Source organism: Bufo bufo, chromosome 2 (genome assembly GCF_905171765.1).
Source record: "Bufo bufo chromosome 2, aBufBuf1.1, whole genome shotgun sequence".
Taxonomy (NCBI): Eukaryota; Metazoa; Chordata; class Amphibia; order Anura; family Bufonidae; genus Bufo; species Bufo bufo.
In genome coordinates, this window is record NC_053390.1 from 766,513,672 (window position 1) to 766,537,648 (window position 23,977).

The following is a 23,977-nucleotide window of genomic DNA, read 5'->3' on the forward strand; positions in this document are numbered from 1 at the left end:
CTGCGCACTGTTCCATTCCGCTTTGAGGTATTGCTCAAAAGCTCAATGCTCAGGCACTCGCACAGGAGAGCCCGCGCATACGCGAGACTACATTCAAGCAATAGGCAGTGAAGGAATCGGGCATCCTGTCAATCAAACGCTATGGGGAGGTAAAGGGGGCGGGGCACGCTTGTCTTCAGGCGAGAAAGCCGCTGCCACCTTGACTTCAAGACTATCGTTTACATAGCGTGGCCTGTTGAATAAAAGTCTTTTTACAGACTTTTGCCCTATTGCACAGAAAAGCCAGACACCTTTATAATCATACTAAAGGCTGCAATAAGGTACTGCTGGCTGTTTAATAAGCATTTTCTATGACAGGTTGCCTTTAGGGTACGGCCACACGGAGCGGCTGTGTTGCGGTGAAGAACCATGCGGCCAATTAACCCGTAGCTGCCATTCATTTAATAATGAAGACTACACTGTATAGTCGGTCTTTAATGTTAATGGCTGTGTGTCACCTTTCAACAGGGGCTGTTGTTAGTATGGGGTTTGGCTGGTAAGGTGGGGGCACAATATGCATATTGTGCCCCCACTGTTCTGGACTGCAATATCCTGCAGATTATTTGACAGTAAACACAGAATATGAATCAGCTCTGGCATACCCACTTTTCTAACCCCAGTGCCTCTTGCCCTACAGGTGGGAGCCCTTCTTCTGCCGTCTACCTTTCCTCCTTTTCCACATCATCTAATAGCGATGAGTATCATGTCATCCTCCTCTCTCTGCATCTTTCTGACTTTTCTAGGACACAGAGACTTGGAAGGATGATTTGGAAGAAGTAAAACCAGCAAAAGTAAGGATCTTCATCATTAAGACCTGGTCCCTGTAAGGGGTGCAGACTGGATGGTATTGGTTGGCAAGCTGGCAGTGGAATAATAACGGCTTCCATCTTATTGATATTGAATTACATATCTTAGTCTACAACTGATGTAAGAATAAATAAATAAAATTGATGTAGAATGAGTCTTCCTGCACTCTCCCTGCAGTCTTCCTGCAGTCTCACTGCACTCTCCCTTTCCAATATTCTTCTATTAATCGTTTTCAGCAACACTTTCCCTAGTGCATGAGTGCTTGCCATGTCTCTCCCTATGCTCAGCTCACAGGACAATGGTGGAGACTGCAAGGGTTTTATAGGGCTGTGACATCACCGCAAGGTCATGCCATTATGGTTGATCTCGCTTTCCCAGAGTTGTCTCCTCTACATTTTGTTTCACATTGTAACATGTGCAGCCGCCATTTTAGGAAAAAAAAGATTTTTTACCACGAAGCGCAAAGAAATTCTGATTTGTTCCAAATCAAAGTTTTCCTAACCTTCAGACTGAATTCCACTTCGAATTCTTCACTTCGCTCGATACTAGCCAGCATACACTAGAATATACCTTGTGCATTCTGTATAAATGTTAACCAAAAAACACTGCATTCTTAGGGATAAATGCATTCTTGCATTCTTTGCATAAAATTATAGGCACATGAAGAGCATAGAATTGCCCTGTCGCAGGCTATGGGCATTAATCTATGGAATCCGAAGGATCCGTAATATAGTTATGTGCATGAGGCCCATAAGGGCAGAAAGTAAGTGGTGAATGAGGCTAGTTTCACACTAGTGGCAAGGAACTCCGGCAGGCTGTTCCGGCGGGTGAACAGCCTGTCAGATCCGTGCGGCCGCTAGTGCACGTGTGCCCCCGGACTATCGCTCCGGCCCCACTGACTATAATAGGGGCGGGCCGGAGTTCATGAGGCAGAACAGCAAACATGCCGAAAGGCGGACGGAATAAAACTACATGTCGTAGTTTTATTCCGGCCACCTCTCGGCATGTTTGACGTGCTGCCGCTGGAACTCCGGCCCGCCCCCATTAAAGTCAATAGGGCCGGAGCGATAGTCCGGGGGCATGTGTGCACTAGCGGCAGCACGGATCTGACAGGCTGTTCACCCGCCGGAACAGCCTGATGGAGTTTCTTGCCGATAAAGTGAAAATAGCCTTAGTAAATTAAAAAAAATATGTATCTTACCTGCAAAGCTAGCCGATCATGAGTTGGATTTTTACCTTGACCAAAATATAATTCTGTTTTTCCAACAAATTCTAAAACTTCAGGTGAAAATGTTATATCTTTAGGACAATTAAACTTATCCTGTTAATATATAATAAAAGAGATTATATACATATCTGTGTTCCTTACATACATAATAATATACCTAGACTAGATGTGTCTCCCACACATAAAATTTTTTAAACTTTTTTTAAAATCCTGTAAAAACATCATATCATTTTTTTTACAAACGCTTTTTATAGCGTTTTCTATTTTGTTCATGCATTTTTTTTCTCCATTGTTTTTCAAGTTCTATAAGAAAGCCTATGAAAAAAAAATTACAGAAACAAGACATATCAACAGCATGTTGCATTTTTAAATAAACCAAAAACTCAAAAAAAAAAATGCCAGAAAACTGCCAACAAGAGATGAGCAAAATTCTTGAATTGTGTTTCTAAATCTAAAGAATTAAGAAATTCAATTTGGGTCCAAATTAATTCTACCCGAATCAAAAGTGCTTCGAATAGTCTGGAAATTGGCTTATTCAATATAAACATCCAAATAACTCTCTCTGTTTTTGGGAGCAGCAGCATCACTACAGTGTGAATGTGGTAATCTGTCTAGAAGTAATAGCAGCACAGCAGTAGGCAAGCAGACAAGGCAGTAGGTGTGCAGCTCTGTAGGGATAATGGTAGTTGCAGAAGTGGGAGTAACAGCTGTGACAGCAGCCATACAAGATGGAACACGATGGCAGGCAGACGCCGGCAGTGGCATGATGGGTGCGGCAATAAATAACCACCATCAGCAATGGCAGATCTATTCACTGGCCTGTGAAATTCCTTACGGATCCATGGCTGATTCATTTTGACAAATGTGATGTTTTGTACACTGGCTGGGGACACATTTGTACATTTGGATGTAACAACGCCACCTAACTTTGTGAAATCCATCTCTAAGATGACATCTCAGGCAAAGTGGGCAAGTTCCAGCCACTGTTCTTAGGCCATTGTCACTGACCACCTTGCCCAGCTGTTGTAGGCAGGTAAAGTTTCAGAGGGATATTTGTAACTTAATACAAATTATCCAGTGCGGCTTCTCTTGCACAGGCTAAGCAGTTCTAAAACAGCATGGCAATGCTTCAGTTTACCCATATGAAAGGCCGGAGGTGGAGTGGAATCAACAATCTGCCCTGTATTAGTTGGGTACGGGAGGAACCCTATTGAGGTGGATGTGGAGGAGGTGCAGCAGCCCACAGTGGAGGGGAGTATGGAAGGAGTGGTAGTGACAATGTTGGTGGTAGTAGTCCCAACAGTTTACGGCATCAGTCTTCCCTGTGGCACTCCTTGGGGCTGCACAACCTTAAACAGAGGGGCACAACCCTTCTTCCCCTTGAGGCACCCCCTAATATTAGGGCTCCTGCCTGGGTTGCCTTTGGTGTTAAGTGGGTGTTTGGCTGGGTGCAAGGCAAGAGAGCAGTCGCAGAGTATGGAGACAATGATCAGGTCCCTAGGTTCTGATGAATAAAGTCTCTTTATTCAGTTGATTATGAGTAGAGATGAGCGAATTTTTGAAAAGTTCGATTCAGCTGATTCTCCGAATTTTACCCAAAAATTTGCTTTGTGACGAATTACTTCGTCACGAAGCGCATTTTTTTGTAAGTAGCAGGTGCAATGACAGGGAGCTGCGATAGCGCCGCCCCCGTCATTGTACCCCTCAGATGCCGCGTTCATACATGATCGGGTCATACGTCACCAAGCATGGGATTTCGGCCGAGATCTTTACTCAAGATGGTGGCTGGCGGCCCATCGCGAGCAAATGGTTAGTATGACTTTTTTTGTTTTTTACACTATTTCAGGTTAAATCGATTCGCTAACACGAAGCACGAGGAAATTCGGCTTCAAGTCTAATCGAATTTATCCTGAAATTCGGATTGAATTCCACTTTGTGGGATTCGATTCGCTCATCTCTAATTATGACAGTAGTCAGGCTCGGACTGGCCCACAGAGGTACAGGTGAATCCACCGATGGGCCCCTGAGCAAGTTGGGCCCCTAGTCTCCCACCCCCTGCGCAAGTGGCACATAACACAGTAGACTTACTGCACTACATACATATATTCAATGTACAGCACCTCCACCAGCCGATGTTCATATAAAACACTTGATAGATTATTAAAGAAACTCCCCAGTTTATCATTATAGACATGATCAGAGATGAGATGATTTCTAGGTATAGAGGAAAGCTGCTAATATCCTCTTCTCCCTAGGACCTACCTTCTGAAAGTTGCTGCAGGAACCCCCATATTCAATCATTTGGTAGCATCTTGCTGCTGTGTGAGCAGGTAATATTTGAATGTATCCATACGGTGGGCCCCCAAAATACATTTTACTGGTGGGCCCTAGGCACCCCAGTCCGACACAGAGTAGTAGTACAAATAGAAAATGCACAGTTCAAGGGTGTTTCACCATATACATCCATAACAGGATTTTGGGTATGCTGGGGATAAGGCCGCAATACCGCTGGTGCACTGTGCAAAAAAGGCAGATCCAAAAAGGATTTAGTGTGAAGAAAAATCATGGCACTCAGCGGTTTTCATAAAAATAGCAGTCTTTGTTGGCTCCAAAGCAGGTAAAAATGCATCCAGTATTTATCATATTTTTACCTGCTTCGGCACTTATAAAGACTACTTTTTTTATGAACACCAGTGAATGTCGTGATTTTTCTTCACAATGAAAACTCCCAATTTCTCTTTCTATACAGTCTTTCCAAGTAGCTACAAGCATGCTATATGGTTCTTGGTAACTCTCCTCTATAGTTTCCACTGGGGGGCCAATCAAGATACCAGTGTGGTAGGTGCCTGAGCTAGATTTGCCTCCCACAGCAATAAGGTTCCATGCCATAAACAGTCTGTACACTACTGTCGTTATCTCGCATGACTTTTCAGGTTCTAGACCTTATCAAGATGTTTAGTCTCCTTTGCTCAGGAATACTTTGGTGTAGAAATTGTTCTTTAGCAGTTAAAGTCTCAAAGATGGCAGTTCTCTGGAACTTGAGGCCTGGTATTCAGAGATTCCTCAAACACATCTTTTCTGTTCTGCACACATTAGACTCTTCTAACAAGTAAACAGGACGCTAACTGCTTAGTGCCTATATACTTACCAGTAGGTTTACATAACACAGATAAAGCAATTATTTTAACTATAAATCAGAACTTTTCACTAGATAACTGTAGGTTAAATGCTTTACTAAGAATTTACTACATTCCTGATCAAAAGTTTAAGACCACTTGAAAAATAAAAAATAAATCATATTTTACATTGTTGGATCATAACCACTTTCCGTCCGCCCATAGGATATAAACGTCCTATGGGTGGATCTCTATTTCTGAAAGCACGTTTTTAAACGTCCGTTCAGAAAGTGCAGCTGCACGCTAATCGTGCAGCTGCTGATCGGGTTGCCCGCTGTCAGTTACAGCAGGGCAACCCAGAGAGAAGGCAGGGACAGTTCCCTGCCTTCTGGATCGCTGTATATACAGCGCTCACCGAGCGCTGTGTTTGCAGAGCAGGAAGCGCTATGCGCTTCCTGTTCGGGCCCGGCGGTCATGTGACCGCCGTGACCGAAGAGTGCAGGGGCTGTGTGAGGTCTTTCACAGACCTCGATCAGCCCTGCTCCGAGGCTGTACAGCGCAGAATTATGCTGTACAGCCTCTCTGGGGGGTGCATTTCTTCTGTAACTGGGGCTACTATGTCAGCCCCAGATACAGGTGAAATCAACAGTGAAAAAAAAAAGAAAAAGTGAAGCAAACGTCCCCCAGAGGTCTTGTATGACCTTATGGGGGACGAAAAGTGTAAAATAAAATAAAATAAAATAAAGGGTTGAAAAAATAAAATAAAAAAAAGTTTCACATGTAAAAAAAAAAAGGTCCCCAAGTAAGGAATAAAAAAAAAATGTTAAAAATAGAAAAAATAAAATAAAATAGACATATTAGGTATTTCCGCGTCTGTAAAAACCAGCTCTATAAAAATATCACATGAGCTAACCCCTCAGATGAACACCGTAAAAAAAAAAAACTGTGTCAAAACAAGCAATTTTTGTCACCTTACATCACAAAAGGTGCAACACCAAGTGATCGAAAACGCGTATGTCCCACAAAATGGTACCAATAAAACGGACACCTCATCCCGCAAAAAATGAGCCCCTACATAAGAAAATCTCTCAAAAAATAAAAAAACTATAGCTCTCAGAACATGGACACATTAAAACATAATTTTTTGTTTCAAAAATGCTATTATTGTGTAAAACTTTAATAAATGAGAAAAAGTATACATATTAGGTATCGCCACGTCCGTAACAATCTGCTCTATAAAAATGTCACTTGACTGAACCCCTCAGGTGAACGCTGTAAAAATAAATAAATAGAAACTGTGCTAAAATAACCAATTTTTTGGTCACCTTGCCCCATAAAGCGTTATAATGAATGATCAAAAAATCATATGTACCCAAAAATAGTACTAATAAAACTGGCACCTTATCCCCTAGTTTCCAAAATGGGGTCACTTCTTGGGAGTTTCTATTGTAAGGGTGCATCAGGGGGCATCAAATGGGACATGGCATCTAAAAACCATGTGGAGTTCCTTTGCTTCTGCGCCCTGCCGTGTGCCCATACAGCAGTTTATGACCACATGTGGGGTGTTTCTGTAAACCGCAGAATCTGGGTAATAAATATTGAGTTTTGTTTGGCTGTTAACCATCGATTTGATTAAAATGGAAAATCTGCCAAAAAAGTGAAATTTAAAAATTTGATCTCCATTTTCCTTTAATTCTTGTGGAACGCCTAAAGGGTTAACAAAGTTTGTAAGATCGGTTTTGAATACCTTGAGGGGTGTAGTTTCTAAAATGGGGTCATTTATGGGGGTATCCACTATGTAGGCCCCACAAAGTGACTTCAGACCTGAACTGGTCCTTAAAAAGTTGGTTTTGGCAATTTTCTTAAAAATTTGAAGAATTGCTTCTAAACTTCTAAGCCTTCTAACGTCCTAAAAAAATAAAATGACATTTCCAAAATGATGCCAACATAAAGTAGACATATGGGGAATGTTAAGTAATAAATATTTTATGAGGTATCACTTTCTGTTTTAAAAGCAGAGAAATTGAAATTTAGAAAATTGCAAATTTTTCAAATTTTTGGGTAAATTTGGGATTTTTTCATAAATAAAGGTGAAATATTTTGACTCAAATTTATGACTATCATGAAGTACAATGTGTCACGAGAAAACAATCTCTGAATGACTTGGATAAATAAAGGCGTTCCAAAGTTATTACCACATAAAGTGAGATATGTCAGTTTTGCAAAATTAGGCCTGGTCAGGAAGGGGGCAAATGGCCCAGATGGGAAGTGGTTAAAAAGGTTCCAAGTAGAGCTTCAACATGCAACAAGAAGAAATGAGAGTGAGGCAAAACATTTTTTGAGCATTCAATTAATTGAAAATAACGATTAAACTGAAACAGGCTGTTTTTCAGCTGATCCAAATTTTAGGAACACATGCCTTTAAAAGGCCAAATCTGTGCAAAGATGTGGATTCATTGTCATTTTCTGTCAGGTAGTCACATGTTGTGATGGCAAAGGCAAAAAAAACTCTCCCTAAGGGGTTATGGAACAAGAAAGTCAAGTGGAAGACCCAAAAAAATGTCATCAGCACTGAGCCGGAGGATCCAATTGGCTGTCCGTCAAGACACTGGACGATCCTCGACCCAAATTAAGGCCCTTACCTCGTTTCCTTGAATGCTACAGAACCACTCGTTTGGACTTTGCAAGAGAGCACCAAACATGGGACATTCAAAGGTGTAAGAAATTTTTATTCTCTGATGAGAAAAAATGTAACCTTGTTGGTCCTGATGGTTTCCAACGTTACTGGCATGACAAGTAGATCCCATCTGAGATGTTTTCTACGCGCCACAGTGGAGGGGGCGCCATAATGGTCTGGGGTGCTTTTTCCTTCAGTGGAACAATGGAGCTTCAGGAAGTGCAGGTGCGTCAAACTGCCACTGGCTATGTCCAGATGTTGCAGAGAGCATTCCTTATGACTGAGGGCCCTCATCTGTGTGGTAACGACTGCGTTTTTTAACAGGACAACGCTACAGTACACAATGCCCGCAGGACAATGGACTTCTTCCAGGAAAATAACATCACTCTTTTGGCCCATCCCCTGATCTAAATCCAATTGAGAACCTTTGGGGATGGATGGCAAGGGAAGTTTACAAAAATGGACAACAGTTACAGACAGTAGATGGCCTTCGTGCGGCCGTCTTCACCACTTGGAGAAATGTTCCCACTCACCTCATGGAAACGCTTGCATCAAGCATGCCGAAATGAATTTTAGAAGTGATAAACAATAAAGGCGGAGCTACTCATTACTGAGTTCATGTTTGGAAGTTGGATTTCTGTTTTGGGGGGGGGGGTTAGTTTTTTTTTTTAGAGGTGTGGTCCTAAACTTTTGATCAGCTGAAAAACAGCCTGTTTCAGTTTATTTGTTGTTTTCATTAAATTGAATGCTCAAAAAATGTTTTGTCTCACTCCCATTTCTTCTTGTTGCATGTTGAAGCTCTACTAAGATCCAGCCATGCTAAATATGATTTTTTGCCATTTTTCAAGTGGTCTTAAACTTTTAATCAGGACTGTATTTACAGTGTTCTACTGGGCATAAGATCCTGGTGTGGAAACCAGACTGGCTCAAACAGGGAGTTGTCAAAAGGACTGTTTCTGTGCTGCAGTATTGTCATAGCTGCACAAAACATTGACCCAGTGGACCGTGAAAGACAAGCACTGTCCCTTGCCGTAACAGCTCCTCATGTCCAAGGTGACCCGCAACTTTCCACATTGTGACAATTACTAGGAGCAACCCACATTCTACACCACATGAGCGTACAAGGCAGGGCTGAGTGTACAGTCGTGGTCAAAAGTTTTGAGAATGACAAAAATATTAGTTTTCACAAAGTTTGCTGCTAAACTGCTTTTAGATCTTTGTTTCAGTTGTTTCTGGAAATATAATTACACGCACTTCATACGTTTCAAAGGCTTTTATCGACAATTACATGATATTTATGCAAAGAGTCAGTATTTGCAGTGTTGGCCCTTCTTTTTCAGGACCTCTGCAATTCGACTGAGCATGCTCTCAATCAATTTCTGGGCCAATTCCTGACTGATAGCAACCCATTCTTTCATAATCACTTCTTGGAGTTTGTCAGAATTAGTGGGTTTTTGTTTGTCCACCCGCCTCTTGAGGATTGACCACAAGTTCTCAATGGGATTAAGATCTGGGGAGTTTCCAGGCCATGGACCCAAAATGTCAACGTTTTGGTCCCCGAGCCACTTAGTTATCACTTTTGCCTTATGGCACGGTGCTCCATCGTGCTGGAAAATGCATTGTTCTTCACCAAACTGTTGTTGGATTGTTGGAAGAAGTTGCTTTTGGAGGGTGTTTTGGTACCATTCTTTATTCATGGCTGTGTTTTTGGGCAAAATTGGGTAGTGAGCCCACTCCCTTGGATGAGAAGCAACCCCACACATGAATGGTCTCAGGATGCTTTACTGTTGGCATGACACAGGACTGATGGTAGCGCTCACCTTTTCTTCTCCAGACAAGCCTTTTTCCAGATGCCCCAAACAATCAGAAAGAGGATTCATCAGAGAATATGACTTTGCCCCAGTCCTCAGCAGTCCATTCACCATACTTTCTGCAGAAGATCAATCTGTCCCTGATGTTTTTTTTTGGAGAGAAGTGGCTTCTTTGCTGCCCTTCTTGACACCAGGCCATCTTCCAAAAGTCTTCACCTCACTGTGCGTGCAGATGCGCTCACACCTGCCTGCTGCCATTCCTGAGCAAGCTCTGCACTGGTGGCACTCCGATCCCGCAGCTGAATCCTCTTTAGGAGACGATCCTGGCGCTTGATGGACTTTCTTGGACGCCTTGAAGCCTTTTTAACAAGAATTGAACCTCTTTCCTTGAAGTTCTTGATGATCCTATAAATTGTTGATTGAGGTGCAATCTTAGTAGCCACAATATCCTTGCCTGTGAAGCCATTTTAATGCAACACAATAATGGCTGCACACATTTCTTTGCAGGTCACCATGGTTAACAATGGAAGAACAATGATTTCAAGCATCACCCTCCTTTTAACATGTCAAGTCTGCCATTTTAACCCAATCAGTCTGACATAATGATCTCCAGCCTTGTGCTCGTCAACATTCTCACCTGAGTTAACAAGACGATTACTGAAATGATCTCAGCAGGTCCTTTAATGACAGCAATGAAATGCAGTGGAAAGGCTTTTTTGGGATTAAGTTAATTTTCATGGCAAAGAAGGACTATGCAATTCATCTGATCACTCTTCATAACATTCTGGAGTATATGCAAATTGCTATTATAAGAACTTAAGCAGCAACTTTTCCAATTTCCAATATTTATGTATTTCTCGAAACTTTTGGCCACGACTGTACAAGACAACTAATAAAAAAATCCTCAATTAATCAAAATAGATCTTGCAGACAGCGATGGTATACAATAGGGAGACTGGACAGAACCGCATTTTGGAAAGGCAAGACAATGTTTATCAATTTGGATGAAGACCTGGAACTCAGACAATTTAAAAAAAATTTAGGACAATTTCAATGGTACTAATGCCATAGACCAGAATCAAATTATGTTAAAGGCTTTGAACTGCAAGACAATTTTCATAAATTTTTTGAGGACGAGACAATTTGAGACAATTTTTAATCAAACAAAAAATGCCACTTGGACAGAGTCCAATCCAATGTACGATAGGTCAGGTACACATCCTTGATTCATGGAGTTCGTAGAAGACAAGTTAATTAATTTTATATTTTTATCAATTGCCACTTGCACAGTGTCCAATACAATATACGTTAGGTCAGGTACACAGCTTTGATAATTTACCGTACATTGGATTTAATTATTTGTAAAAAAAAAAAAAATTGCACTTCTAATCAGGTAAATCAGAGATGACCAAATTTCTTGAAATTCATTTTGCGTCCGATTCAGGTCCAAACCAATTCTACCCAAATCAAAAGTGCTCTGATTGCTCTGAAAATTGGTATGTGACACCCTGAGGACTCGATCTTGTCTTTACATTTTTTTCAATTACAGCAATAGCAAATAATGTGATACTGACATACAGTGGATATAAAAAGTCTACACACCCCTGTTAAAATGTCAGGTTTCTGTGATGTAAAAAAAATGAGACAAAGATAAATAATTTCAGAACTTTTTCCACCTTTAATGTGACCTATAAACTGTACCACTCAATTGAAAAACAAACTGAAATCTTTTAGGTGGAGGGAAGAAAACAAAACAAAAAAAATAAATAATAATGTGGTTGCATAAGTGTGCACACCCTCTTATAACTGGGGATGTAGCTGTGTTCAGAATTAAGCAATCACATTCAAAATCATGTTAAATAGGAGTCAGCATACACCTGCCATTATTTAAAGTGCCTCTGATTAACCCCAAATAAAGTTCAGCTGCTCTAGTTGGGTCTTTCCTGAAATTTTCTTAGTCGCATACCACAGCAAAAGCCATGATCCACAGAGAGCTTCCAAAGCATCAGAGAAATCTCATTGTTAAAAGGAATCAGTCAGGAGAAGGGTACAAAAGAATTTCCAAGGCATTAGATATACCATGGAACACAGTGAAGACAGTCATCATCAAGTGGAAAAAATATGGCACATCAGTAACATTACCAAGAACTGGACTTCCCTCCAAAATTGATAAAAAGACGAGAAGAAAACTGGTCTGGGAGGCTACCAAGAGGCCTACAGCGACATTAAAGGAGCTGCAGGAATATCTGGCAAGTACTGGCTGTCTGGTACATGTGACAACAATCTCCCGTATTCTTTATATGTCTGGGCTATGGGGTAGAGTGGCAAGACGAAAGCCTTTTCTTACGAAGAAAAACATCCAAGCCAGGCTACATTTTGAAAAATCACATCTGAAGTCTCCCAAAAGCATGTGGGCAAAGGTGTTATGGTCTGATGAAACCAAGGTTGAACTTTTTGGCCATAATTCCAAAAGATATGTTTGGCGCAAAAACAACACTGCACATCAACAAAAGAACACCATACCCACAGTGAAGCATGGTGGTGGCAGCATCATGCTTTGGGGCTGTTTTTCTTCAGCTGGAACTGGGGCCTTAGTTAAGCTAGAGAGAATTATGAACAGTTCCAAATTCCAGTCAATATTGGCCCAAAACCTTCAGGCTTCTGCTAGAAAGCTGAACATGAAGAGGAACTTCATCTTTCAGCATGGCAACGACCCAAAGCATACATCCAAATCAACAAAGGAATGGCTTCACCAGAAGAAGATTAAAGTTTTGGAATGGCTGAGCCAGAACCCAGACCTGAATCCAATTGAAAATCTGTGGGGTGATCTGAGAAGGGCTGTGCACAGGAGATGCCCTCGCAATCTGACAGATTTGGAGTGTTTTTGCAAAGAAGAGTGGGCAAATCTTGCCAAGTCAAAATGTGCCATGCTGATAGACTCATACCCAAAAAGACTGAGTGCTGTAATAAAAACAAAAGGTGCTTCAACAAAGTATTAGTTTAAGGGTGTGCACACTTATGCAACCATATTATTTTATTTTTATATTTTTTCTTCCCTCTACCTAAAAGATTTCAGTTTGCTTTTCAATTGAGTGGTACAGTTTATAGGCGACATTAAAGGCGGAAAAAGTTCTGAAATGATTTATCTTTGTCTCATTTTTTTTACATCACCTGACATTTTAACAGGGGTGTGTAGACTTTTTATATCCACCGTATAGCTAAACACATGGTTAACGGTGTTAACAAACACCCTGTTTAAAAACACACTGTGCTATTGCATTTGCTTTTTAAAATTAAGGACAGTTTTTTTAGAAAAAAAATGGTCAGCAGGCCAAAAGTACTCATGCCACAGAACAGAATTACATTTTGGTGAGGGCAGGGAACTGCACAACATTGAGAAAACCTTTTAATTTTAAACATTTAAAGAAAAATGGACTGCTGGCCAAAAGTATGAATAACATACAGCTCAATTAAATGTTGGTGAAGGCATGGAACTGGGGACATTTAGAGAATGAGACAATGTTCAATGGACAGCTGACCAGAGGTAGTGATGCCCTGTAGAGAAAAACTGGCATAGGAGAGATTCCCGCACAGAGCTACTGTAGCAGCAGCCGATTTTGACCTAAGTCTGGCAAGTGATGAGCCTGAACCAATGTTATCAACAGCAAAACCAGTTCTTGAGCTGACCGCAATAGAAGCAGATCTGGCCCTGTCAGATTTTTTGGAGCTTTTGTCCGTATGTTGCCTCTGTTCTTTATTGCCACCGCGGCCACCACCCTTCTCCTCTGATGTCACCTCCTCAGCACCCAGATCCGACTCCCAGGTCCTGTCCAACACACAATCATCATAGTCCTGTCCCTCCCCACCACTTTTATCAGACTGTAATGTTCATTATGGGCTACTTGGCATCCTCCCAATTCTCTCCTCTGTATTTGCCCCAAGTGTCACTGTCCCCACAGGTACCAGTGGTGCTACTGCCACAACTATGGCCACAAGTGTCACTACAACTACTACCACCAACACAGCTATGCATCTTGCCCCCTGGCTCCACCTGAACCTGCTCCTTATGGCAGTTTAAATGCTGATGCTTCTCACACAACTCATCAACAGGAAAACTATCTTGAGTATCTTCCATAGCACATGGGGTGTTGTTAGCTCTTCTTAGGAAAAAAGAAGGTGCCCCACTATGAGTGGACAGTGATGACAGAGATGATGCATGTGATAAGCTTTTCTGAGGCCAGGAGGAAGGCACTGACCCCTGGCTGAAAAGCACATTTTCAGTTTCAGCGGTGACATCGACATCATACTGCTGTAGTTCAGAGGATGGGTAAGCCATCCAATCCACAATGTCATCCTCTTTGTTCTCATTAATAATCTGGTGTCTACTGTTAGCAAGAGAGAACTGTGGCCTGCTGCTACTACTACCAGCTGGACATATGGTGCAGACTGTGCTGCTACTGTTTTCACTACTACTGCTACCCACATTCTCAATCGCAGATGACAGGCACAGGTCTTTCATTTTCCACTCTGTTGTTTACACTGATCACTAAACAGTAGCAAAGTTGCAACTGTGTTTTAAGTAATTATCAGAGGCACAATTAAACGTCCTCTTCTACGAACACACTGTTATTGATGCACTGAAGTGCGTGGAACTGCTTAATTTTAAATTATTTTAAAATTGCAACTGGCTTTTAGAAAGAAAAACTAGCGTATCCAAGGAAACATATGCAGCTTGAGGTGGTGGGAATATGCCTATAAATCACTTATGAACTGTAGATGCTTAAATTTTTTCAAAAAAATAAATAAAAAAAGGCTGGCTGCTCCGGCATAAAAAAATAGCTCTTTTGCAAGGTCAAGCAGACTAGCTAATCAGGCAAGGTCTAAGGCCCCTTTCACACGAGCGAGTTTTCCGCGGGTGCAATGCGTGAAGTAAACGCATTGCGCCCACACTGATTCCGGACCCATTCATTTCAATGGGTCTGGGTACATGGGCGTTGGTTTTCACGCATCACTTGTGCGTTGCGTGAAAATCGCATAATATTCTATGTTCTGTGTTTTTCACGAAACCTGGCCCCATAGAAGTAAATGGGGATGCATGAAAAATGCATTGCATCCGGAAGCAAGCGCGGATGCGATGCGTTTTTCACTGATGGTTACTAAGAGATGTTGTTTGTAAACATTCATTTTTTTATCACGCGTGTGAAAAACGCATTAATGTGCATTTCACCCGCGCGATAAAAACTGAACTGCAATTGCTTGCGAAATAGAAACATAGAAACATAGAATGTGTCTGCAGATAAGAACCATTTGGCCAATCTAGTCTGCCCAATATACTGAATACTATGGATAGCCCCTGGCCCTATCTTATATGAAGGATGGCCTTATGCCTATCCCATGCATGCTTAAACTCCTTCACTGTATTTCCAGCTACCACTTCTGCAGGAAGGCTATTCCATGCATCCACTACTCTCTCAGTAAAGTAATACTTCCTGATATTACTTTTAAACCTTTGCCCCTCTAATTTAAAACTATGTCCTCTTGTAGCAGTTTTTCTTCTTTTAAATATTCTCTCCTCTTTTACCTTGTTGATTCCCTTTATGTATTTAAAAGTTTCTACCATATCCCCTCTGTATCGTCTTTCTTCCAAGCTATACATGTTAAGCTCATTTAAGTTTCATCCTGCAATCCATGTACCAGTTTAGTAGCTCTTCTCTGAACTCTCTCCAAAGTAACAATATCCTTCTGGAGATATGGTCTCCAGTACTGAGCACAATACTCCAAATGAGGTCTCACTAGTGCTCTGTAGAGCTGCATGAGCACCTCCCTCTTTCTACTGGTAATGCCTCTCTCTATACACCCAAGCCTTCTGCTAGCATTTCCTGCTGCTCTATGACATTGTCTACCTGCCTTACAGGGGTTGTGATCAATGACAGGGGGGTGATCATCCAATATAGACTCCCTTATCACCCCCCTGTCATTGATCACCCCCCTGTCATTGATCACCCCCTGTAATGCTCCATTCAGACGTCCGTATGTGTTTTACGGATCCACGGATCGAATCCGCAAAACACATACGGACGTCTGAATGGAGCCTTACAGGGGGGTGATCAATGACAGGGGGGTGATCACCCCATATAGACTCCCTGATCACCCCCTGTCATTGATCACCCCCCTGTTAGGCTTCATTCAGACGTCCGTTTGTGTTTTGCGGATCCGATCCATGGATCCGTGGATCCGCAAAACACATACGGACCTCTGAATGGAGCCTTACAGGGGGGTGATCAATGACAGGGGGGTGATCACCCCATATAGACTCCCTGATCACCCCCCTGTAAGGCTCCATTCAGAGGTCCGTATGTGTTTTGCGGATCCACGGATCCATGGATCGGATCCACAAAACACATACAGACGTCTGAATGGAGCCTTACAGAGGGGGTGGTCACCCCATATAGACTCCCTGATCACCCCCCTGTGATTGATCACCCCCCTGTAAGGCTCCATTCAGACGTCCGTATGTGTTTTGCGGATCCGATCCATGGATCCGTGGATCCGCAAAACACATACGGACCTCTGAATGGAGCCTTACAGGGGGGTGATCAATGACAGGGGGTGATCACCCCATATAGACTCCCTGATCACCCCCTCTCTAAATGACAACTTTTCCCATTTTTTTATACAAAGTTGTCATTTGACAGAGATATTTATCTCACCCAGCATCGGCATGTGTAAAAAGACACCCCAAAACACATTGCCCTACTTCTCCTGAGTACGGCGATACCACATGTGTGACACTTTTTTGCAGCCTAGGTGGGCAAAGGGGCCCACATTCCAAAGAGCACCTTTAGGATTTCACAGGGCATTTTTTACACATTTTGATTTCAAACTACTTCTCACGCATTAGGGCCCCTAAAATGCCAGGGCAGTATAACTACCCCACAAGTGACCCCATTTTGGAAAGAAGACACCCCAAGGTATTTTGTGATGGGCATAGTGAGTTCATGTAAGTTTTTATTTTTTGTCACAAGTTAGTGGAATATGAGACTTTGTAAGGAAAAAAAAAATCATCATTTTCCGCTAACTTGTGACAAACAATTAAAAGTTCTATGAACTCCCTATGCCCATTAGCGAATACCTTAGGGTGTCTACTTTCCGAAATTGGGTCATTTGTGGGGTGTTTTTACTGTCTAGGCATTGTAGAACCTCAGGAAACATGACAGGTGCTCAGAAAGTCAGAGCTGCTTCAAAAAGCGGAAATTCACATTTTTGTACCATAGTTTGTAAACGCTATAACTTTTACCCAAACCATATTTTTTTTCCCAAAACATTTTTTTTTTCAAAGACATGTAGAACAATACATTTAGAGAAAAATTTATATAGAAATGTAGTTAAAAAAAAAAAAATTACAACTGAAAGTGAAAAATTTAAATTTTTTGCAAAACTTTCGTTAAATTTCGATTAATAACAAAAAAAAAGTAAAAATGTCAGCAGCAATGAAATACCACCAAATGAAAGCTCTATTAGTGAAAAGAAAAGGAGGTAAAATTCATTTCGGTGGTAAGTTGTAGGACCGAGCAATAAACCGTGAAAGTAGTGTAGTGCACAATTGTAAAAAGTGGTCTGGTCATTAAGGGTGTTTAAGCTACGGGAGCTGAGGTGGTTAAAAAGGGAAGGGGATGGTGAGATAAACAGTAAACTATATAAGTTACTTAGTCTCCTTCAATTCTACTCGCTAGTCTCGGTTGCTCACCTTCTTCTTACCGTGGTTTCATTCCGGCATTCTGTGTATTCTAGTGTTGACGGCATAATTGTTTGCTTCCAGGTTCAAGCGTTTCTCTCAAGTTACGTCCAGGATCTTGGCTTACCTGCCAGGTAGTAGGGGTACACGTCGGGGGGGGGGGGAGGAGAGAGGTTGCAAGTGTTGTTTATGTCTCATTTGCTGTCCGTTGTTTTGTGTTGTATTGTCTTTACAGCTGAAATGTTGCGAGCTTCAGATATTGTCGAGGCTTGCGTGGATGAGGATGTTGTGGGAATGTCTGAAGGAGGCAGTATTCCGTCCCTACGTGCATGGACTATCCCTAGGCTTATTACGGAACTAACAAAGAGGAGTATTCCTTTCCCGGCTTCCGCCAGGAAGGCCGAGCTGTACCGGCTGTTGAAAGGCTCAGTGGCTCTGTGTCAAGATGTCGTCTCCATGGCCACGGTGCAAACTTCACTCACCCAGTTACTCGTCATGTTGAATAGCTTAATGTCATCTGTTACTAACATTCAAGCAAGGTTGGAAACGGTTGAGTCTCACGATTCGGTCGTTCCTGTCTCCCCTCCGGACCACCCTGTTGCCTCTACATCCGCAGTAGGTGGCTGCCGTCCAACGCAGGCCGTTCTCAATGTCTTTCCTGCACATTTTGTTCCGGCTAACATCAAAAAGGATATATTAGAGGGTAGGGATGTGGATCTGGCTTCTTTGCTGGTTGCCACCAGGGACTTGTCCAAAAGTAAGGTCATTTCCTGTGGTGAGGTCTCTGTGGTGCTCAGAGGCCATGACCATAGGCTCAATCGCAAGTTGACGATCCCCGAATTTGTCATGGTGTTCAGTCTGTTCAGAGTTGTGATATGTTCTGTTAGGCCTGATAGGAGGGAAGAATTTGATTTGTACCTTTTCCGAGTCATAGAGTTAGGGTATAAGTATGGCGGGTGTTCATTTTATGATGATCACTGTTCCTTTACCGCCAAGGCAGCGGCAGCTTTAGCGCAGTTTCAGTTCGTCACAGATTGGTCCAATTTAGACACCGAGTTATTTTGTAGGCATTTTGCTGGTTTGAAAGCTCCTTCCTGCTCGTTATGTCAGTCGATTTTTCACTCAGCTGAGTGGTGCCGGACCTCTAGATGTTTTCAGGTCTTCCAGCTCAGTTGACAAGTTGGGTCGGCCCATTGTTCAGTTGGGTAGGGCCCAGATTTGTAACAATTACAAATACTCTTCGTGTAATTACAGCCAATGCCGCTTGCTACACATTTGTTCTAATTGCTTCAGGGCCCATCCAAAAGTCGCTTGTACATTAAAGTCGATCAAAGCCTACATGAGTGTTGTGGATACTGGTTGCTTACGGAGGTTCTTGGTGGGTCATCCTATGCCAGGTTTCGTGGAGTTTTTAATTTCCGTTTTTTCTAAAGGTTTTCATACCGGGTTGGTCACCGTTCCAGAGTTTACCCATGAATGTAAGAATCTTCAGTCAGCCGGCAAAAATCCTAGCGCCATAGAAAAATTGATAAATGCAGAGTTAGATAAGGGTTTTTTGATCAGTCCTTTTAAGGTGCCCCCTTTCCAGCGGAGGAGAGTTAGTCCCGTAGGGGTGGTCACGGGTAAGTTTAGTAAGAAGGAGAGACTGATCATAGACCTGTCAGCCCCGCATGGTTCCCATGTTCCTAGCCTCAACTCCCTTATTCCATCAGAGGAAGTGGGCATCAGGTATTCTTCCATTGACCAGGCTATCGCCATCATCATTTGGTTAGGATCCGGAGCAGCTTAGTCCAAGGCCAATATCTCTGATTCCTTTAAGTTACTCCCTATTACGCCAGCTCTCTGGCAGTGGCACGGCATTAAGTGGAGGGACCAATACTACTTTTCCACAAAACTTACTTTTGGTTCTAAGAGCAGCCCGTGGCTGTTCGATCAGTTGGCTCAGGCCCTCCATTGGGTATTAGAGAATAAAATTCACTGTGAGCACGTCATCCATTACTTGAATGACTTCCTGCTGACTGAGAGGCCAGGGCTGGCCCCCCAGGGTCTGGGGAAACTTTTGAGTTGCTTTTCTCAGATGGGCGTCCCTGTATCCCCCAAGAAAGTTGAGGGGCCGTCCACAGTTATTACTTTCCTAGGCATAGTGTTAGATTCAGATAACATGTCTGCCAGGTTGCCGTCAGACAAATTAGTTAGGATGAGGGAAGTTGTTCACAGGTTCTAAGTTACCACTGTGGTCACTAAGGCTGATTTACAGTCGTTACTGGGCATGTTAAATTTTGCTATGAGGATCATCCTGCAAGGCAGGTCATTCATTTCCCGCTTGTTGGCCCTTCTCGCTATTGCTCCAAACCAGGACAGCCCAGTACGCCTGGATAGTCAGGCCTTATCTGACCTACACATGTGGGACCACTTCCTCAGCCAGTGGAATGGGGCGTCCTTGTTTATTCCCGAATTGTCTAGCTTGTCTCCAGTAATCCTCTCGGACGCGGCTGCTGGCACAGCTATTTTTGGCACCCACTGGGTCGCAGGTGAGTGGCCACTTGAGGTTAGACAGGTCCCGGGTTTCCTGCAAACCTCAGCACTCTTCAAGCTGTACCCCATAGTGGCGGCCGCCTTTATCTGGGGCAGCCGCTGGACAAATCTCACTGTGTTATTTGTAACAGACAACGCTGCAGTGGTAGATGTTATAACCAGTGGTTTGTCTAAGTCTTCACATGTCATGTGTCTCATGAGGCGTCTAGTTCAACTCTCTTTGCAACATCATTTCTGTTTTACTAGTACGCATGTACCAGGTTCTCAAAATGTGGCAGCTGACGCCTTGTCGAGAGCTAATTTTCCCCTTTTTTCGCAGGTCATGCCAGAGGCGGACGTTACGGGTGCTGCCGTACCTTCCCACGAGTTGCTAATGTTGGTTTGACTAGTGGTCTGGCCACAGCCCATACCTTGTTAGCCAAGTCACTCTCTCCGAACACGGCTAGGGCTTACCGCACCGGGTGGGCCGTATATTGCAAATTCCTGGAGGAATGCCCTCAAGTAGAGTCCAGCTTCATTGAGTACATCATTGCTTTTATAGGTTACTGCCACTCGGTACTTAAGCTATCTCACAACACAGTGAAATCCTACCTGTCGGGGGTGCAGCATTTTCTTTCCGTTAGTCATCCAGAATGGATTTCGTTGTTTTCTGTTCACGCAGTCAAAGCAACCCTGAGGGGATTGAGCAGATGTGGCCCAGGAGGCCAGGAACGCAGACAAGCCGTTACTGGTAGGCTATTCCGTAACCTGTCTGAAGTTCTGGATAAGAATCCTTTTGGGGTTTTGCCCAGCTTGGTGCTTAAAGCGGCTATTTATTTAGCGTTTTATGGTTTCTTGAGGCCTGGCGAGTTTACTTCTCCCCCCAATAGCAGTTAGCCAACTGGTTGCGCATCTTGAGGGTTTCACGTTGTTACTGAGGACATCCAAGACCTCTCAGACGGGTCCCCAGATCCCAGTTTCCTACTTCCCCACATCTCACCGGTGGTGCCCCATCAGGGTTCTTCAGCAGTTGCAGGCAGCCTTGGTAGGTCACAGGCCAGATAGTCCACTGTTGCCTTTTGGGGTGTCGCCACTTAGTACTCGCTAGTTTGTGTCTCACATACGCTCCTTAGTTGGGAGTCTGGGCAGCGACCCCGCCTCGATTTCAGGTCATTCATTCCGTATAGGAGCAGCGTCCGCGGCCTCCAAAAATCAGGTGCCAGCGCATGTTATCCAGAAGTTGGGCCGCTGGCGCTCCTCCTGCTTTAGTCGCTACATCCCTCATCCCAAAACCGAGATGTCACTGGCGTTCCAAAGTTTGGTCTTGTGATTATGTTGTAATAAATTATTCTTGCTACTCTGTATGCCTTTTGCCCTCTTTCTGGTGTCCCTGCTACGTCGCGGTTACAGCACAACTCTAACCGCTTAGGTGTAAGGTAGTTTCAGGTGGGGTAGGGTGCATTCTCTCGGTAGCCAGGACCACAAGTGTAAAGGCCGATTCATTGGCCTGTATTTGTGGGAGGGGCGCTGCTGCCTTTATGTTTGGCCGGCATCTCTCCCACTTTGTACGTCATTCAACGTTTTTCCCTCCCACCCGCCCTTACTCTTGTTACTCATGGAGGGGATGCCCTCTTTCTGGTGTCCCTGCTACGTCGCCGTTACGGCACAACTCTAACCACTTAGGTGTAAGGTAGTTTAAGGTGGGGTAGGGTGCATTCTCTCGGTAGCCACAGCCACAAATTAAATAGGATGTTCAGCTTGAGGCTCCGAGTTAAGATTCAGAACTAATAATGCCACCAGTGTATACCCTTCAGCACTGCCTTAGTAATCCATAAAATTTAACTTTACCTTCATGTTCTTAGAAAAGCTATGGCCTGTTAAAATTTGAAATCTTTCAGTGAGGCACTCCTGAGCGGTCTCATTTACTTCTTCATCTGAGTAGCTTGATGAGCCTAATAAACAATAAATGCAATATATTTACTATACAGTTTTATAGTTCAAGGTCTACCAGTGCTGAAAGAAATCAGAACTATATACAGTAAAGGTCCTATGAAAATATATTGATTTATCCTGGTTTGGTTTTCCCTGTTGCTAAAGTAACATCTAATTTACTGAAGTGAGGTAACAAACTGACCCAATACCTACACGTCCTTCATATTGTACTGCTTGGTTTTGGTGATATACAGTACAGACCAAAAGTTTGGACACACCTTCTCATTCAAAGAGTTTTCTTTATTTTCATGACTATGAAGGCATCAAAACTATGTATTAACACATGTGGAAATATATACATAACAAACATGTGTGAAACAACTGAAAATATGTCATATTCTAGGTTCTTCAAAGTAGCCACCTTTTGCTTTGATTACTGCTTTGCACACTCTTGGCATTCTCTTGATGAACTTCAAGAGGTAGTCCCCTGAAATGGTCTTCCAACAGTCTTGAAGGAGTTCCCAGAGATGCTTAGCACTTGTTGGCCCTTTTGCCTTCACTCTGCGGTCCAGCTCACCCCAAACCATCTCGATTGGGTTCAGGTCCGGTGACTGTGGAGGCCAGGTCATCTGGCGCAGCACCCCATCACTCTCCTTCATGGTCAAATAGCCCTTACTTTCAAAGTTTTCCCAATTTTTCGGCTGACTGACTGACCTTCATTTCTTAAAGTAATGATGGCCACTAGTTTTTCTTTACTTAGCTGCTTTTTTCTTGCCATAATACAAATTCTAACAGTCTATGCAGTAGGACTATCAGCTGTGTATCCACCTGACTTCTCCTCAATGCAACTGATGGTCCCAACCCCATTTATAAGGCAAGAAATCCCACTTATTAAACCTGACAGGGCACACCTGTGAAGTGAAAACCATTTCAGGGGACTACCTCTTGAAGCTCATCAAGAGAATGCCAAGAGTGTGCAAAGCAGTAATCAAAGCAAAAAGTGGCTACTTTGAAGAACCTAGAATATGACATATTTTCAGTTGTTTCACACTTGTTTGTTATGTATATAATTCCACATGTGTTAATTCATAGTTTTGATGCCTTCAGTGTGAATCTACAATTTTCATAGTCATGAAAATAAAGAAAACTCTTTGAATGAGAAGGTGTGTCCAAACTTTTGGTCTGTACTGTATGTTATGACATTGGTTATGGTGCATTAAGCTTGAATCTGATTCTATACTTTAAAGTGTAACTGTCATATTTTTTATTTATTTGCTAGTTTATTAGAGCTAGGCATGTATACCTGAGTTAGTCTTTCAATGATTGCCAAAAGATCTGTATTACCTTATAATAACAACGTTCCTTAACCACCTCCCGACCGCCTAACGCAGGAATGCGTCCTGCGGGCGGCCGGGTTATTCCTCCTGGACGCATCGGCACGTCCTCTCGCGAGACGCGAGATTTCCTGTGAACGCGCGCACACAGGAGCGCGCGTTCACAGGATCGGAAGGTAAATGAGCAGATCTACAGCCTGCCAGCGGCGATGATTCGCTGGCAGGCTGTAGATGCGATTTTTTTAACCCCTGAAAGGTATATCAGACGCTGTTTTGTTAACAGCGTCTGATATACCTGCTACCTGGTCCTCTGGTGGTCCCTTTTGCTTGGATCGACCACCAGAGGACACAGGCAGCTCTGTAAAGTAGCACCAATCACCACACTACACTACACCCCCCCTGTCACTTATTAACCACTTATTAACCCCTGATCACCCCATATAGGCTCCCTGATCACCCCCCTGTCATTGATCACCCCCCTGTAAGGCTCCATTCAGACGTCCGTATGTGTTTTGCGGATCCACGGATCCGCAAAACACGGACTCCGGCAATGTGCTTTCCGCATTTTGCGGATCTGCACATTGCCAGAACTATATAGAAAATGCCTTTTCTTGTCCGCAATTGCGGACAAGAATAGGACATGTTCTATAGGCTCTACAAAAAACGCAGTGTTCGCCCGATCAGGCCTGATCTTGTGCGCACACTTGTGTTCAGTCCGCCCCACCGCAGTGACAGAATTTTTTTTTTCTGATCACTGCAAAAACACTGCAGCTCTATAAAGATC

At 43.0% G+C, this 23,977-nt stretch overlaps 1 protein-coding gene across 2 annotated transcripts in view; it reads right to left on the reverse strand.

Annotated features, from left to right (window-relative positions):
* The window catches only part of LOC120990317, a 563,944-nt gene that overhangs the window by 218,960 nt on the left and 321,007 nt on the right, over window positions 1-23,977 (reverse strand). For both annotated transcript variants that reach the window (XM_040419049.1, XM_040419048.1), the window contains exons 8-9: window positions 21,776-21,879; window positions 2,048-2,167 (exon numbers count right to left, since the gene is read on the reverse strand). In XM_040419049.1, coding sequence (XP_040274983.1) covers window positions 2,048-2,167; window positions 21,776-21,879 — 224 coding nt within the window. The remainder of the gene's footprint in view (window positions 1-2,047; window positions 2,168-21,775; window positions 21,880-23,977) is intronic.